This window comes from Miniopterus schreibersii (genome assembly GCF_964146895.1).
Source record: "Miniopterus schreibersii genome assembly, chromosome: 20".
Lineage (NCBI taxonomy): Eukaryota > Metazoa > Chordata > Mammalia > Chiroptera > Miniopteridae > Miniopterus > Miniopterus schreibersii.
In genome coordinates, this window is record NC_138122.1 from 889,793 (window position 1) to 908,355 (window position 18,563).

The following is an 18,563-nucleotide window of genomic DNA, read 5'->3' on the forward strand; positions in this document are numbered from 1 at the left end:
GGTTAATCTTGATTGGGACCCTCTGTGGTTCCTGAACTGCTGTTACTTTTCCCTTCACCAAGTTAGGGAAGTTTTCTGCCATTATTTTTTTTAACAAGTTCTCTGCCCCTTGCTCGCTTTTTTCTCCTTCTGGTACCCCTACGATGCAGTTGTTGTGACATTTCCTATTGCCCCAAAGTTCTCTTAAAATATCCCCATTCTTTTAAATTTATTTTCTTTTTGCTGCTCTGATTGGGTGTATTTCCTACCTTGTCTCCAAATCATTTACTTGATCCCCCACCTCCTCTGGCCTATTGTTCACTCCTCCCAGTGTGTTCTTGATGTCAGATGTGGTATTTTTCATGGTTTCTGTGTCCTTTTTTATGCTGTTGTATTTCTCACGGAGTTCCTCGAGCTTTCTTAGAACCATTGCTTTGAACTGTATATTGGATCAATTGCTTGCCTCTATTTCATTTAGCTCTTTCTCTGCAGATTCCTCCTGTTTTTTCACTTGGAGCCTGTTTACTCGCCTCCCCATTTTGGCTGTCTCTTTGTGTTTGTTTCTATGTATTAGATAGAACTGCTGTGACTTCCAGTCTTTGTGGGGTGGCCTTATGTAGTAGGTGTCCTGTGGGACGCAGTGTTTCAGTCTCCTTGATCCCCTGAGCTGGCTGCCCTAGGAATGTCCCTTGTGTGGGTTATGTGGGCCCTTGTGTTGTAATTGAGTCTTGATTGTTATTTGCCCGTTCATGGGTGGATCCACCCACAGGCTTACTCTTGGGCACAACCCTGACCACGGGGTGCAAGATGCTGTGCAGGTGCCATCTCGAGGTGCCTTAATGGGCTCAGTAGCACAGTCTTCCACATCACCTGAGTTCTGTGCTCTGAGAATGTTTCTTGTGGGTTATGTGCAATCCCTGTTGTAGTTGAGGCTTGAATGGTGTTGGCCCTTTTGTGGGTGGAGTTGACCCTTCAGACTGGGTGACTCTAAGGATAATCTTTGATCACTCTGTATGAGTCACTGTGCAGGGGCTACCCTCTGAGGTGGGGTTGTTCACAGGAGGGTCTGGTGCCTGACAGAATCCCTCTTTGGGTGTACTGCTTGTTGTGTTGAGCTCTGGTGTGATCTGAAGCCCACTACTGGCTGTGTTGTTTCTTGGTCCACTTGTGTGGGTTTCAGGTACAAGTCACTGTCAGACATTGTGTATAACCAGCCTTGGTCTACCTGCCTGTAGCTACCACACTTTGCAATGTTTTTGTCTGGGTCTACTTGACCTGAGTGTGCACGGGAGGGGCCAATGGGTATAAAAGTGTCAGCTTCTTCTAGCTTAGAGCTGGGGGCAGGTCTGTAAAAGGACTGAGGCCTCCTGAGTTGTGCCTTCACAGTCAGCTTCTCCACCACCCCCTGAGGTTGCCTGGTCTTCCTCTAGAGCCTTTAGAAAGGAGACTGTAGGATGACCCAAGGCTAGATGAGATAAACCTAGTGGGCCCCCTATTTGGGAATCACACAGTCATGTATTCAATGAGGGAAAGTACCCCCTGGTTCAAAGCCAAACCCCTCAGTCTCTGCCAGAGTCTCCAACTCTATTTCCCTCAAGGGAGATTTGCTGCAGGTTCAGGTTGGGTACAGACATCTATCTACTCTGCAGGAAGAAGCTAAGTCACCTTGGGCTCAGGGGGATAGATCAAAAGAGTCTCCTATTGAGGAGGATGCTGGCCCAGCTTGCGGGGGGGGGGGGGAAGGATTGGGTTGGAGGGGGGACTAAGCACTTTGTCCTGGTCCCAAACAAGAGGCTTCAACAATCTCACACTTTGAATATACCAGTTATGAGCCTCTCTCCCTTCCCCCACAAAACTGTGCTCCAAATCACTGATTCAGTCCTCTGCTTCATCCAACCTACTGTTTATTCTTTCTAGTGTATTATTCATTTCAGATAATGTATCCTTCATCTCTGACTGTTTCTTTTCCATGATTTCTGTCATTTTTCATGCTGTTGAAGTTCTAAGTTTCTTGAACATCCTTATAACCATTTTTTTGAAGTCTATATCTGGTAAATTGCTTTCCTCCATTTCATTTAGCTCTTTTTCTGGAGAACAGGAGATTTATCCTATTCTTTCATTTGGGGTATGTTTCTTTGTCTCCCCAGTTTGACTGCCTCTCTGTGTGTTTTTTACTATGCACTAGGTTTCCCTCTCTTGGTAGTATGGTCTTATGTAGTAGGTGTCTTATGGGACCCAGTGGTACAGTGCCATGATCATCTAAGCGTGGTGCTGTAGGAATGTCCCTTTTGTGGGTTATGTGAGCCCTCCTGCTGTAATTGAGTCTTGGTTGTTGCTGCTATTGGCCTATTTGTGTATGGGGTCAACTCAGGTTGGCTGACTGTATTGACCCCAACCACAGTGTAGGAGCTGTTTTGCAGGTGCTGACTACATGAAGTGGAATTAGCCTCAGCAGGGTCTGATGACTATCAAAATCTCCCTTTGGATATTCCACTTGTGAAACTAATTGGATTCTACTCTGATGTTGTCTGAAGCTGGCCACTGGGTGTGTCTGTTCTGGCTCCTTTGGGAGGGACTCTGGTACGCTCACTGCCTATGACTGGACCTGGGAAACCTGTTTGGAGCTACAAAGCTATTCACACTTTGTGTCTACCTGTGTTGGGCCTTGGTGTGTGCGGGACTGACCAAGCTGCACATCAAAATTGGGCTTCACCAGCACCAAGCACATGGGCAGGTAAGCAGAAGTACCAAGGCACCCTGAGATCTGCCTTCACTTGTTGGCTGTCTGGCTTAGTCACTGAAAGAGCTTCTGGTGGTATTCAAGTGGCATAAGGTAGGTTCTCAGTGAGTCATGAGGTAGGGGAGAGTCATGTTCATCAAATTGATACAGGTTCAAACTCAGTGTTAGTGCTTGGTCTGAGGCCACTAAGCAAAAGTCCCAGGGTACAGCAAGTCCAGCTGCTACCCCCCATGTGCCCACAGACCTTTGTGCTGGGGAAGGGTCTCAGGGAGTCATCAGGGTGATGTCAACAGAGTTTATCAGGCCCAAACAGACCAAGATTTGGCTGTGTGAAAGGAAGCTCTGCATCAGTCAGGCATGGAAGGGAAATATGATGACCTCCATCATAGAGCCACATAATTTGTCTGTCCCAGATTCTCCTGGGAGCCCTAGCTTGGTAGGGTAGCACAGCTAGGAGTTGTGAGGGTGGGGTTAGTGGCTCTCCCAAGAAGGTGAGGCACAGATCAGGCTTGGGGAAAGGTAGGGAAGTTACTCCTGCCCCAGAGCCACACAACTCAGTCTGTCTTGGATTTTGCACAGACTTCTTGGGGAATCCATGCTCAGCAGGGTGGAATGACCAGGAGTAGGGAGGGTGGGGCCACCAAGAGCCCAGGTGGTGGGGCTAGCAGATCTCCCATGATGGGGAGGTGCTGGTCAGTTTCATGGGAAAGTGGAAGGAAAGTCCACCACCCCAGAGCCACACTACTCAGTCACTGACACCCCCTGAGTCTGCCTAGACCTCTTCACCTTGGCTCAGGCAGCTGACTCCTCAGCAGGGTAAACTCTGCTGGGTGGAGTGACAGGAATTCCAGACAGTGGGGTTATTGCATTCCCCTAGGCTGATGCCATGTGGAGGGGAATGCTCCACTCAAGGAAGATGGTGTCTGTGGTGTGGGAGAGGGACTCAGTACAAGGATCCTGGCAGCTATCCCTTCAGCTCTCTCCCCATAGCCACAACCCCCACTCTCTCCTCATAAGACTCTAATTTGCTCCACTCTCCCTCCTCCGCAGCCAAAGGTGAGTGGCTACCAATGAGATTTTTTACATTGGCCCTTTAAGAGTGTTGCCTATGTCTCTAGCAGACTCCCATCTCTCCTTTGCAGACAGAACCCCTGTTGATTTTTCACAGCCAAATGTTATGTGGACACCTCTTCCTGGCTCTGGTGCTCTGGGATGGGGAGCCCAGTGTGGGTTTGAGACCCCATGCTCCTCAGGGGGGACCTTTTCAGCTAAGGCCCAGGCATCCCTCTGGAATCTAGCTGCCTCCTGTGGGAGTGGGGCCAGCCCTTTATGTGTTGCCACCCTTCCTACAAGTCTCCATATGGCTTCTTTTGTACATTCTTGGTAATAAGACTTCGGTTCAGCTAGTCTTCAGTTGGTTATTTTCTATGCTTGCTCTATATTTTACTTATAATTCCAGTTTCATTCTAGGAGGAGGTGAGTGTAGCTTCCACCTGCTCTGCCAACATCTTCCATCTCTGGACAACTTATTTCATTCTTTTCTTCTTTTTTAAATCTTTATTGTTGATAGTATTACAGATGTTCCCCTCCCCCCCCCATTGCTCCCCTCTACCCAGTTTCCACCCCATCCCAGGCCTTCACCACCATATTGTCTGTGTCCATGGGCAATGCATATATGCTCATAAAGTCTTTGGCTAATCTCTTCCCGCCCCCTCCACCTCCTTACCTCTGAGATTCATCAGTCTGTTCCATGTTTCCATGTATCTGGTTCTATTTTATTCCTCCTTTTATTTTGTTCATTAGATTCTACATATAAGTGAGATCATGTGATATTTGTCTTTCTCTGACTGTCTTATTTCACTTAGCATAATACTCTCCAGGTCCATCCATACTGTCGCAAAAGCTAAAATTTTCTTCTTTTTATGGCCATGGTGTAAATGAACCGTGGTTTTTTAACCCACTCATTTACTGATGGGCACTTGGGCTATTTCCAGATCTTAGCTATTGTAAATAACTCTGCTATGAGCATAGAGGTGCATATATTCTTTCTGGTTGGTGTTTCAGGATTCTTAGGATATATTCCTAGAAGTGGGATCACTGGGTCAAATGGCAGTTCTATATTTAATTTTTTGAGGAGTCTCTACACTGTGTTCCATAGTGGCTGCACCAGTCTGCATTCCTACCAGCAGTATACCAGGGTTCCCCTTTCTCCACACCCTCTCCAGCACAGGTCATTTGTTGATGTATTGATGGTAGACATTCTGACAGGTGTGAGGTGGTACCTCTTGTAGTTTCAGTTTGCATCTTTCTGATGATTAGTGATGTTGAGCATTTTTTTCATATTTCTCTTGGCCATATGTATGTCCTCTTTGGAGAAGTGTCTATTCAGGTCTGCTGCCCATTTGAACAACTTTTTTCTTAAGCATATTTTTCTTGTCTGTTTTCCCCCTTAAGTCTTACTAATCTCTAGAGACAGAAAATTGCACATGGTATCTGTCACAGTAAATGTTGGGAGTGATGCTTGGACAGTCTATTGTCTCACTCCTAGACAATTCAGAAAGTAGCAACAATGATGGCATCAAAGACCCTTGCCTTTCTTGTGTGCCAGAAATCAGTATGGTTCCAGCTTGGAAAGCATATGTGCACTTACAGTCAGTTCCACCAAGGACTAAACATTCTATCCCAGCCCACGAGTGTGATGTCTATAGGTGCCAGGCATGTTAAGTGTGAAAAAGAAGAAAATTAACTCTCTCTGTTGGAGGCTTATCAAGCTACCTACTCAAGTGAGCCAGACCTTTGGGTCTCATTCTTGATTCTCCCCCCTTTCTCACTCCCCACTGCAAATACCCACCAGGCCCTGCTGAGGGTACCCCATGAGTCTGTCCCCCGCTCTCCATGTCATTATGCAGTTTAGGCCCTCATTCTCCATCACTCCTGGATTCTAGCAGCAGTCGCCCGTCTGCTTTCTCTGCTTCCGATTTTGACTTACTTCACTGAGTCCTTCATGCTGCCCAGAATGGACTTTCTAAACTACAAATCTATGTCATTCCTTTTTTTAAAACCTTTTGGGGCTCTCCCTACAGAAGAGAAGTCCAAGTTTTGGGGGTTTTGTTTTTGTGGGATTTTGTTTTGTTTTGTTTTAAAACACAGTTTTAAAGGTACTTCAAGGCCTGTTTCCAACACAGAAGCCCAAGCAATTTTCTAGAAATGGAAGTCAGTCAAAGCCAAAGTCTTCACAATGGATGAACGGTTCTGCCCGTTTGGGCTGCTCTTATCTCTCTGATATCATCTAGCACTGCTTTGCGCTCTCTGCTCCAGCCACATTGGCATCTGGAGGTCCCGGGAGTTCCCTGGCACACTCCACCTCAAGGCCTGGCTGGTCACCCTTCATGAGCCACTTTCCTCCCAGATGATAGCATAGTTTGCTTCCTCATCTCAAATGTCCCCTTCCCAATGAAGTCTTCCCTGACTATCCTACTTGAAATTAGAAACCCTCTTTCCTAGTACTTTTGATTCACATTCTTTGCTTTATTTATCTGTAGAACATTTTTCTGGCATACTTATATACTTTACCTATTTATTTTGTTATTGATCTCCTCAACTAAAATATAAGTTCTACGATGCGGGCATTGTCACTTGTTGCTAATCCCCGGCCCTTAGATAAGTCCTTAGTATACAGAAAAGGCTGAATTGGTATTTGTTGAATGAATGGACCTCGCCCCTGTCTCCAGCTTCATCTCTGACTACCCCTTCTCTCTACAGTTCAGTAACACCCTACGACCATCCCACCTGGCCTTTATTCTTTTGTCCTGGAACCCCTTACTCCCCACTCTTCTTTTGTCCACTTCTGTTTGTCTTTAAAGACCCAGGTCAGACTTAATTCCCTCTAAAAAGCTTTAGATGACTTCCCCAGGCTGGATTAAGTGTTCATTGCATCACTTATTAACACATACTTCAAACAGTATATTATAAATATCATTTGTGGCCCTCTTCCTCAGTAGACTGAGGGCTCATGAGAGGCAGGGCCAACTATTTATTTTTATTCCTTATTTCTCAACACCTAATGTAGTGCTTGGTACCAGTAAGTGTTCAAATTTGCTGCTGTCGAATGATTTCGTCACATGATCCTGATGTCAGGAAGTGAGGGTGAAACTCTTGGAGAATAATACTAGGGCAGTCTCAATGCTAAACTGTGGAACAGTTCTCAGTGCACATTTCAGCTGGGAGGAGGGATCAGGGAGTGCTAAGTGCATTAAGGGTGGAGTGGACAAGTGACTAAGCTGACATTGAAAGAATGGTTTAGAGGAATAAAGAGGAAAAACACGGTAACCAGTCTTTCAAGAAGAGGCTTGAACTGGCCCTGAAGCCAGCAGGAAAGTTGACAATCACTTGGTCCCCGGAGGGTCCAGAGTGGCCCTAGGAATGCACATCAGTCACAGCTGAAATGAAACACAGTGCTCAGATGGCCCACACCAGCCTGACCTTGAGGGTTCCCTGGGCAAGCCGACTGGAGCCTAGGCAGTTTGGGGGATCTGTTCTCTCTGGAGCACTGAACTGCTTTGCCTCCCTTTTCTGACATTGGCTGGAACCATTGCCCTAGCACTTGCTCACCTGCCTTCTACTATTATTGTTGTTGGCAGGTTAATGATCTAGTGACTTCTTTGCCTGTCACCTTAGACTTGGGGGCAGTGAAAGTCTACCAAAGTGGCATGTCAACTGCCGTGGAAACAGATTTTGGGCTCTTAGTGACGTTTGATGGCCAGCACTACGCCTCCATTTCCATCCCAGGCTCCTATATAAACTCCACGTGTGGGCTCTGTGGGAACTACAATAAAAACCCACTGGATGATTTCCTCCGCCCAGATGGCAGGCCAGCCATGTCAGTCTTGGATCTAGGAGAGAGCTGGCGGGTCTACCACACGGAGTGGAAGTGTGACTCAGGCTGTGTTGACAACTGCACCCAATGCGATGCTGCCACCGAGGCCCTCTACTTTGGCTCCGACTACTGTGGCTTCCTCAATAAGACGGACGGCCCCCTGTGGGAGTGTGGCACTGTCGTGGACCCCACAGCCTTTGTTCACAGCTGTGTATATGATCTATGCAGCGTGAGGGACAATGGGACACTCCTCTGTCAAGCCATCCAGGCCTATGCCCTTGTGTGCCAAGCCCTTGGCATTCCAATTGGAGACTGGCGATTCCAGACTGGGTGTGGTAAGCTGACATCCATACAAATAGAAGGCTGCTTTTGTGCAGGGGTGCAGAGAAAGGGTTTCCGGGCTCCTCAGAAATCTCATTAGGAGAAATTGTCTGACAGTGAAGGTAAGGTTGAAATATCACAAATTATAAAAAACAAACTATAAAAGGATCTTGTACCCTCACCGAATACTATACCCAGAAAACAAAAAACCACTGATGTGCATAAATTGTCTGGGAACATGAAATGGGAGGCAGGAAATGCCTGGCTGGAAGAAGGCCCTGTGGCAGGGGCGGCAATCTCAGAGTTGAGCCGGGAGGTAGGGTTTTCAGAGGTGCAGGTGGCTTTCTTGGTGGCTGTTGAGTAAATGCAGACATTGGCCTGGGGCATCAAAACCAGCCACCTCCCAGGGGGACCAATGGCTTTTGTTCCTTGGCTCACTCTTCTCCACTTTCAGCCCCTTTAGTTTTGTGTCTCTTGCTCAGTAGCACTTACACTGACCTGCTGCTGCTGGTGGAGGAAGGGGCTGCAGAGGGAAACTATATCATACCAGGAAAAAGCTCTTTTTCTGAAATGCTACGTGGTTAGGAAAAGCTCCAATAGTGGGGGAAATCCAGTATCTTTTAAATTATACTTTTGGATTAAGCATTTTGTACCATTTAGTTATCTTGTTATTGCTTCTTCTAGCCCACTTAAATCTCCTTTTATTTCCCAAGTTATGCAAATTTTTAGAACAAGCAAACAAAAAACAGCTACTTGGAATTTTCTTTCTTTCCTGGTCCTTGGTTTTCTCCATATGAGTAAACAAAATTATAATCCATGCATTTGAGAGTGCTATGGAGGTGAGATTTAAAAGTTCCTTTAAATTCCAAGGCCAGAGTGAAATTCTTGTCCTACCAGTATAGGTTGAATTCACATAGATCTTTGTGTATCAGATTCATTTCTTTGAGTACTGGTCAAACTACTAAGAGACAGTGTGTTTTCTCATTGTGACTGACCAGCCTCTATTGTGTCTGGAGCATACAAATTCTGATTCAAGTTTAGATTGAACATGGCTTTTCTTTGATCCAAGGGCATCCAAATTGCCTAACTAAATTCTTGCCTATAATGACTATTTGTCCAGGGGTAGTACTTTCCTACCTTCCACATTCCCCTCCAGCCGGTTCTCCCTCTCCCTCTCCCTCTCCCTCTCCCTCTCCCTCTCCCTCTCCCTCTCCCTCTCCCTCTCCCTCTCCCACTCCCTTTCCCCTCCCCCTCCCCCTCCCTGTCCCTCTCTCCCCCTCCCTCCCTCCCCCTCCCTCTCCCCTCCCCCTCCCTGTCCCTCTCTCACTCTCCCTCCCCCTCCCCCTCCCTGTCCCTCTCTCACCCTCCCTCCCTCCCCCTCCCTCTCCCCCTCCTTCCCCCTCCCCCTCCCTGTCCCTCTCTCACCCTCCCTCCCTCCCTCCCCCTCCCTCCTCCTCCCTCCCTCCCTCCCCCTCCCTCTCCCTCTCCCCCTCCTTCCCCCTCCCCCTCCCTGTCCCTCTCTCACCCTCCCTCGCTCCCTCCCCCTCCCTCCTCCTCCCTCCCTCCCTCCCCCTCCCTCCTCCTCCCTCCCCCTCCCCCTCCCTGTCCCTCTCTCACCCTCCCTCCCTCCCCCTCCCTCCCCCTCCCTCTCACCCTCCCTCCCCCTCCCCCTCCCTGTCCCTCTCTCACTCTCCCTCCCCCTCCCCCTCCCTGTCCCTCTCTCACCCTCCCTCCCTCCCCCTCCCTCCCCCTCCCTCCCCCTCCCTCTCACCCTCCCTCCCCCTCCCCCTTCCTGTCCCTCTCTCACCCTCCCTCCCTCCCCCTCCCTCCCCCTCCCTCTCACCCTCCCTCCCCCTCCCCCTCCCTGTCCCTCTCTCACTCTCCCTCCCCCTCCCCCTCCCTGTCCCTCTCTCACCCTCCCTCCCTCCCTCCCCCTCCCTCCCCCTCCCTCCTCCTCCCTCCCCCTCCCCCTCCCTGTCCCTCTCTCACCCTCCCTCTCTCACCCTCCCTCCCCTCTCTCTAACGTTGGTTGGATGAATCATATTTAATTAAGAGAGCTAGTTTACCAGGCCCTTGAGCTCCTGCCTTTTGGATTCAACCAGATCCAAACATTTATGTAGACTCTGATGTTCTTAAAGTGAGAATGGAAGGTTTCTAAGACAAGAAGGGCCATCGAAAGGCATCTAGTTCTAGTTTCAGTCCAGACACAATTCTATTCAGATAACCAGGCTCTTTCATATTTTTAATGCTCCAGATAATTCAATTTTGCAACCTTCTTTGGTCACTCTTAGGCATCCTAAGTACCTCCCTGTTCGAAATGTTGTTTTCAAATTACTCCTCTAACAGTTACATTTTTCATTTCTTCTACGAGTTGAATTTATTTCCTCCTAAGAATGGACCGTGCCCTTTAAAATCAGAACAATATATGTGTCCATCAGTTTAAGATCTTGAAAGATCTTAACGGTTGTAGGTCACCAAACAGTAAATCTATGTTGAATAACCTGTAGCCTAGTTGGGAGAGCAGCCCGAAGCTCCATTTCCGTCAAGGCGGCGGAGTGCGGGTGGGCGCCCGCGGGTCCCGGGGAGGCCCCGCGCCCGCCCCGCAGACCCGGCCTGGGCCCGGCCCTGACCCGCAGACCCCGCCTGGGCCCCGCGCCCGCCCCGCAGACCCCGCCTGGGCCCGGCCCTGACCCGCAGACCCCGCCTGGGCCCCGCGCCCGCCCCGCAGACCCCGCCTGGGCCCCGCGCCCGTCCCGCAGACCCCGCCTGGGCCCCGCGCCCGTCCCGCAGACCCCGCCTGGGCCCCGTGCCCGTCCCGCAGACCCCGCCTGGGCCCGGCCCTGACCCGCAGACCCCGCCTCCGGCCCGGGCCCTGACCCGCAGACCCCGCCTGGGCCCCGCGCCCGTCCCGCAGACCCCGCCTGGGCCCGGCCCTGACCCGCAGACCCCGCCTGGGCCCGGCCCTGACGGCCGTCCCGCGCTCTCCCCGCAGCGGCCGCCGTGCAGTGCCCCAGCTTCAGCCACTACGCCGTGTGCACCAGCAGCTGCCCCGACACGTGCGCCGACCTCACGGCCTCGCGGGGCTGCGCCGCGCCCTGCACCGAGGGCTGCGAGTGCGACGCGGGCTTCGTGCTGGGCGCGGGCCAGTGCGTCCCGCTGCGCCAGTGCGGCTGCGACTTCGACGGGCGCTACTACGCGCTGGGCGAGTTCTTCTGGGCCACGGCCGACTGCTCGGTGCAGTGCGTGTGCGAGGAGGGCGGCGACGTGTACTGCTTCAACAGGACGTGCCGCGCGGACGAGGCGTGCGCGCTCGAGGCGGGCCACCGCGGCTGCTTCCCGCGCCGCGAGACCGTGTGCCTGGTGGGCCAGGACCAGGTGCTGCACACCTTCGACGGCGCCGCCTTCGCCTTCCCCGCCGAGCTGTCCTACACGCTGCTGCGGACCTGCCCCGCGCAGCCCGAGTACCTGGAGGTGGACATCCACAAGCGGCGGCCGGGCGCGCCCGCCTGGCTGCGCGGCCTGCGCGTCCTGGTGGCCGACCAGGAGGTCAAGATCGGCGGCGCGGCCGCCTCCGAGGTCAAGGTAAGGCCGCCCCGCGCTGCCTCCGCCCCAGCCCGGAGCGGCTTGTAGAAAGGCAGTGGCTCCAAGGTGGGAGCACCGTCCAGCCGCGGGCACCGAAAGGCGTCGGACGCGCGGGAGAGGGGCGACGCCGGGGTTGCCCGAGGCCCTGCCGGGCCCTCCCAGGGCAGCCCCGGGCCGCGCTGCATTCCAGGCGGGATCGCAGTTGACCCTATCAGGTACATAGAATCATCCTCATTTTACAGAGGAGAAAAGTGAGGCACAGGGAGGGTTAGTGTCTTCCTCGGGGACACACAGCCACAAGAGTCAAGCCCAGGCAGGCTGGCCCCAGAGCCTATGCTCTCTGCCCTGTACCTGTAATAGGAATTCATATGGGGTAATGCAGAGGGTGCCCCTTGCCCCTCTGACCTGGTCTAAAGTGCCCAGGATTAGGCATCCATACTTACAGATCATTCGTTCTGGAAGTGATCTTAGGAATAATCTAGTGCAACTCCTTGTTTCTGTGTGCAGATCCCAACAGACCACCTTAGCAATGCTGCCCCACAGCTGCATAGTGGCAGAGCTGGGATGACAGAGGAGGTCTTCATTCTCCCTGTCTAACATGCGTTTCACAATATCACATGAAGTGAAAACAGAAATCAAAGCACTACTGTACAAGGACATAATAAAACACACATCCACAAACTGAAAGGGTGTGTTTTCACTCCCATTGACACACGGGCAGAGGTTAGTGTATTCAAAGAATAGTAAGAGAAACATAGGTGGATGGACAGCTAGATAATTAGGTGTACACTGTGTGCTGCCAAGGGGCTGGGACACAGGCAAAGTATGATTTAAAGGGAAAGGGCGGGACCAGAAATGTGGGGGAAAAGGGGCTCTGTCTATGGAATGGTGTCACGCAGCAGGGGGAGGCCACATATATGACAACTTGCTCACATTTCAGTTTTATTTGGGGCTAGGTTAGCGTCTCATTCACATGGAAATAGGAAATGTGTTGAATCAGAGGAGTCTAGAAATAAAGGAACAAAGATGCCCTTGAAAAAACATGGTGTCTGTCTGTGTGGTTTCTACAGACTGTCAGCTTCTTGACATTTCTCAAAGCACGGGTGCTGGGACCAAGCCCGGCCTTTACTCCAGCCTGGGAATTTGTGAACACTCTGTGTGTACCCGGAATTGATGACAGTGATTTGATTTTTCAGCTGAATGGTCAGGAAGTGGAATTACCTTTTTTCCATCTTTCGGGGAAGTTGGAGATTTATCGAGACAAAAACAGCACAACGGTGGAGTCCAGGGGCATTGTGAGTGTCCAGTATGCAGACACAGGTCTGCTGCACATCCGGCTCTCCACTATATACTTCAATTGCACCGGGGGCCTGTGTGGCTTCTTCAACGCCAATGCCAGTGACGAGTTCTGTCTCCCCAATGGCAAGTGCACGGACAACCTGGCAGTGTTTCTGGAAAGCTGGACGACTTTCGAGGAGATCTGCAATGGGGAATGTGGGGACCTGCTGAAGGCCTGCAACAATGACTCAGAGCTGCTCAAATTTTACCGGAGCCGTTCCAGGTGTGGCATCATCAACGACCCCTCCAACAGCTCCTTCCTAGAGTGCCACGGGGTGGTCAACGTGACTGCCTACTACCGCACGTGCCTTTTTCGCCTGTGCCAGAGTGGAGGCAACGAGTCAGAACTCTGTGACTCTGTGGCTCGGTATGCAAGTGCTTGCAAGAACGCTGACGTGGAGGTGGGCCCCTGGAGGACCTACGACTTCTGCCGTAAGTCGAGGTTACGTTATGGGGAAGCTGACTGGGTGGTGGGGAAATAGATGAGACACTGGATCTTCTTTCTCAGGACTTCTCTTCCTGCTGGAATGGAGCACAAGGCCAGTCTGATTCCTGTGCACAGCTTGCTGAGTCTGATGTGACCTGTGGAAGGCCCATTACCCTAAACCAAACTGTTCCTCACCTTTAGTTTTGTTTCTAATTACACAATATCTCTTCACTGTAGAACAGTTAGCCACCCTTTTGACTGGTGGTTTTATCTAACACACATCATGTCAGAGGACCAGAAAGCTTTGTGTGATGGCTCACTTGGTGCCTTCTCTCTTGGCAAAGAAGGTCCAATTCATTTAAATAAGTGATCAGTCAGGGTGCCTTTCATGGAGTAGAGATTAGCACTGTTCCCTGGGCACACTTGACAATGGCTATTAAGAGAATCTCACATTGCTGGTTTTTAACTTTGTTCCCAGAGTATCTGACCCCCCTCAGCAGGGCAGTGGTAGTACTAGTAATAATTAGAATAATTGCTGGGAGTAACTGACATAAGACACTCTTGGTTATGTGGGAGGAGTAATGTGGAAAAATAGGAGTGGCTGGGAGGGTGGGACCTACGCCTGGAGCAGGGACTGCACCACTGGATTTCAGCATCTGTCCGTTTCTCACCCAAAAGCTTAACCCTAAACCAGAACTGATGCCACCAGTAAGAGTCCATCCTCTACATTTGTTTATTTCTCTACCATTTTATTTCTTCATACCTAGGTTTGTTTATTTTAAAAAGTTATTTTGAAATAATTTCAAAGTTACAGAAAAGTTGCAAGAATATGTGTATACCCTTTACCCAGATTAGCCTGTTGTCAGCACTGTGTCCCACTTGCTTTTCATTCTCTCTCTCCCTCCATTTGAAAGTACGTTGTATGCCCCTTTGTCCCTAAATACTTCAGTGTGTATTTCCTTAAAATAATGACTCTCACAGAGTAAATTTAATATTGATATAATAGTTTAACATCCATATTTCAGTTTTAAGTATTGGCTCAGTAATATCCTTTATGGTTTTTTATCCCCTAGGACCATAAGTTGCATTTAGTGTTCATGTCTAGTCTAGGACCAAAAGTTGCATTTAGTGTTCATGTCTCTTTAGTCTCCTTTAATCTGGAACACTTCCTTAGCTTTATTTGCCTTTACTGACATTGTCATTTTTAAAGAATACAGCCTCTGCTTTTTAAAAATAAAATGGCCCTCCATTTGTGTTTGATATTTTCTCATGATTAGGTTCTGCTGTACATCCCTACTCAGACTCTGACACAGGTGATGTGCGCTTTTCTCACAGTATCACATCCCACGAGGGGCACACTCTGTCCAACCTTTTCTCTCGTGTGTGATAAGTGGATTGATACCCTGGTGTTGTCAAATGTCTCTACTCTATAGTCATTATGTTTTTCGTCTTGCAAATAATGAGCAATCTGTGAGGAGATACTTTAAGACCATACAAGTGTGCTGCATGTCATCAAAACCCCCTCATCGATTCAGTGCCCACTGAGGATTTTTGCTTCTCTCAGTCTGGAGCATGACGATTACACACTGATGACTTCCAGATGCATCATACTCTCCTTCTTTCGGCCCGTCTGCCTTTCATCCATCCATCCATCTATTTATCTGTCTCAGTCATCTGTCTCTCTTATCAATATGGATACACGGATTTCTAATTTTCTCAATGATTTATACTTCATATTACATTTGTTAATTATTTTGGTGTCAAAATTGTTCCAGATTTGGCCTGTGGGAGCCCCTTCAGGTTGCCTCCTATGTTCTTTTGGCATGCCTCTGTCATTTTCTTACTTTCTGGCATAAAAAAATTCCATACTCCTCTCTTAACCTTCTCCAGTTCCAGACTATAATCAGCCATTATTCCAAGAAACCCCAATTCCTTTTGGTCGGGAATGCATTAGAAAACAAGATCTGGATGAGGCTTATCCATTGCTATTGGAGCATTTTTGCTTTATTTCTAAGCCCTTTCAACAGAAACATCTTAGAGCTAAGCACTAACACACACACACACACACACACACTCTTGTCTATTGAAATCTCTGGTTTCTGAGCTTTGGAAGTTCAAGGTGCACTTGGAGTGTTTGGTGGCTGTCATCTCAGAAAGGGCAGTTATATACCTGGTGAACCTTACCTGTACTTGGGAGGAATTAATAGCAGAGCTGTGGACCCTAAAGCTGGAATTCTCGGAGCATATTCTCATAAAGTCACCTACAGGGAGAGAGTTTCCAGTGTTCTATGGACCGTCACATCTAGTCGAACCTTATAATACTTCCCCAAAGCCTTTCTTTTAACCCACTTCCATCCTACTCCTCTGTGCCATCTCTAATATGATCTCTGTTCCTGCTCCAGCACTCGGGCATGGAATTGCTGAGTCTGCCCCATGCCAAATCCATGTGGTTGCCAGGCTGTGCCCATGCCATTCTGTTAGAATATGAGCTCCTGCCCAGCAGGAAGTATTCCTGGGTTGTTTTTGAACTGCACGGAACATGGTTTGGTGGCATTGTTTATATGAAGTAAGTGCAGCGGGACAGTGATGAGTCCCTCTTTTCCTGGATGTGATGGCTATGCCATCCCTTACCTGGGCCTGCAGAGAGCTCTTGTATGTACCTTTTATAGAGAGAGATGTTGGACAGAAGTGTGGCTTCTTTGGGTGAAAGGCCAGGGCTCATATTTGAGATGTCCTCCAGGATGTCTCGTCCAGACCTGGTGGACATGGTACTGGCAAGAACTGGAACATGCACCCTTGATTAGTCAGGTCACTGGGTACTAAGGAGTTAATCTGGTTGGGGTCTTGACGAATGGGGATTAGATTGGGCAACACTTGCAAAGCAGTCTTCTTTGGATTTAGAGAGAGACAACCACTGTTCAGTGTTTACATACATTGGCAGAGCCAGGCTGCCCAATTAAAATAATTTCACAAAGGCATTTTGGGATTCAGGGGATGTTTATTACTTATATCTGTATGTCTCAGTCTTTCAGACAAATTCAGACAACACGGTAAGTCATAAAGCGTGAGCTATTTAAATGTCACATTATTTGCTATCACCATAAATCTGCAGTCAGTATTATAACATTCATAATTTAGAGACAATTTAATCAGTGCTGAACTAGCCTTCAACTCCAACTCTGTATGGTGTTTCAGTCAACAGGGGTAGCCCAGAAAAGAAAATGATTGCTTTTAGTACATAGTGCAGAACTGTAGCTGGTACTTGTGGGCAGAGCTATTATTGCCATGCAACTTAATTCTCTGTGTTATCCTTCATGTCCTTGGATTCTGAAATTGTTAAAGAGTAATAGTACGCACAAGAGCTAAAAAAAATTTCAAAGGCAAGATCTTACTCTCGTAGGGGAAGGTGGGGACTTTCACAGGTGTTTGGAGCACACAGACATGTAGGCAGATTTCTTCTGTGCTCCTGGATTCGTCTCTGCCCATGTCAAATTTTGACAAACTAAAGTAATGAAGAGAATGGGAAGAGTACCTGGAACTCCATGGTGAGCAGCACACGCTGTTGTTATTTGATGTGCTGTGCTTTGTGACTCAGACTTGATTTGTCAAGGAAGCTTCTGGGCAGAAGTGCAAGTTGAAATAAAACTTGAAAAATGCATAGGAATTGGCTTTGTGAGGCCATCCAGGTGGGCTCTCCAGGTGGGGGAAAGTGTGAGCCAAGGAGGTAGAGGTGACCACATGCAGAAGGTGGTGAGGAGGTGAAAGAGGCCAGAGGAGGCAGATAAGGGAAATGAAAGACAAAGGGAAAGACCAATTTGTAGAATAAAAATACCTTAATAAAGTCTATCCATAGTAGAAGGAAGAGCAAAGCAGGGAAAGGGCCTGAGACTCTACTGTAGACTTATCTTAGCTTATTGATCCTCGGAACAACCAGGCTAAGTAAGCATTGTCCTTATTTAATAAAAGAAGAAACTGAAGCTCAGAGATGGTATCCACAGTATTTGTTCCTACAGGACACTCTCTCCCCAGGGTCTTTGAGTCAGGACACTTAGTGTTGGGAGATCTGGATTCAGGTCTCTCTCCAGTACTTACCAGCAGGATTAAGCTAAGTCACTGAACTTCCATTTCCTCATCTATAAGGCAGGGATGATAAGACTTGCCTTACCTTCTCTGTCACTGAAAGAAGTTACATTAAAGTGCCTAGAACAGTGCCTGGCATGTAGCAGGAGCTCAGTACAGGCTCACAGAGAGCTAAGTGCACTAAAGAAGCATAAGAATGAGGGGCTTACTGAGCCTTTGATGACCCCAGATGAGGATGACATGGCATTTATCAAGCTCACTGTGCTGTCAAATAAGAGAACACACATGGTACACCCACACATGCACATGCTCACACACACACACACATGCACATACAGTACACACACATGCACACGCATACACATGCATGCTCATGGGTGCACCTGCAGTCTGTGACCTCTATCCCTTTCTCAAGCCTGTCTTCTCCTTGACCTCCTCCAGCCCTGGACTGCCCGGAGAACAGCCATTTTGAGGAGTGCATGACCTGCACGGAGACCTGCGAGACCCTGGCGCTGGGCCCCATCTGCGTGGACAGCTGCTCTGAGGGGTGTCAGTGCGATGAGGGCTACGCCCTGCAAGGTAGCCAGTGTGTCACCCGGAGCGAATGCGGCTGCAACTTTGAGGGGCACCAGCTTGCCACCAATGAGACCTTCTGGGTGGACCTGGACTGCCAGATCTTCTGCTACTGCAATGGCACGGATAACAGCGTCCACTGCGAGACCGCGCCCTGCAGGGAGGACGAGTACTGCCTGGAAGAGGGCGGCTTGTTCTACTGCCAGGCCCGCACGGACGCCTCCTGCATCGTCTCGGGCTACGGGCACTACCTGACCTTCGATGGCTACCCCTTTGACTTCCAGACCAGCTGCCCGCTCATTCTGTGCACCACAGGAAGCAGGCCAGGCTCGGACGCCTTCCCCAAGTTTATCGTCACAGCCAAGAACGAAGACCGGGACCCGTCTCTGGCCCTGTGGGTGAAGCAGTTGGACGTGACCGTGTTTGGCTACAGCATCGTGATTCACAGGGCCTACAAGCACACTGTGCTGGTGAGTGCTCACGGACGCGAGCTGGGGGGAGTCCTGGGGCCAGGAGGGCAAGGGTCCTGGGCCGCAAGCCGGGCTGCAGCTGAATCAGGCTGGTTCAGAATCTAAGGAGAGGCATCGATAGGATGTGAGAGCAGAGAAAGGCCCTGGAGATTTTCTGTCTCTATTTTACACATAAGA

At 49.4% G+C, this 18,563-nt stretch overlaps 1 protein-coding gene across 1 annotated transcript in view; it reads left to right on the forward strand.

The window, feature by feature from the left end:
• The window catches only part of TECTA (tectorin alpha), a gene marked incomplete at both ends in the record, with an annotated part of 117,270 nt that overhangs the window by 25,137 nt on the left and 73,570 nt on the right, over positions 1–18,563 (forward strand). Inside the window, 4 exons of the mRNA XM_081122727.1 lie at positions 7,360–7,930; positions 10,909–11,498; positions 12,695–13,268; positions 17,785–18,386. Coding sequence (XP_080978853.1) covers positions 7,360–7,930; positions 10,909–11,498; positions 12,695–13,268; positions 17,785–18,386 — 2,337 coding nt within the window. The remainder of the gene's footprint in view (positions 1–7,359; positions 7,931–10,908; positions 11,499–12,694; positions 13,269–17,784; positions 18,387–18,563) is intronic.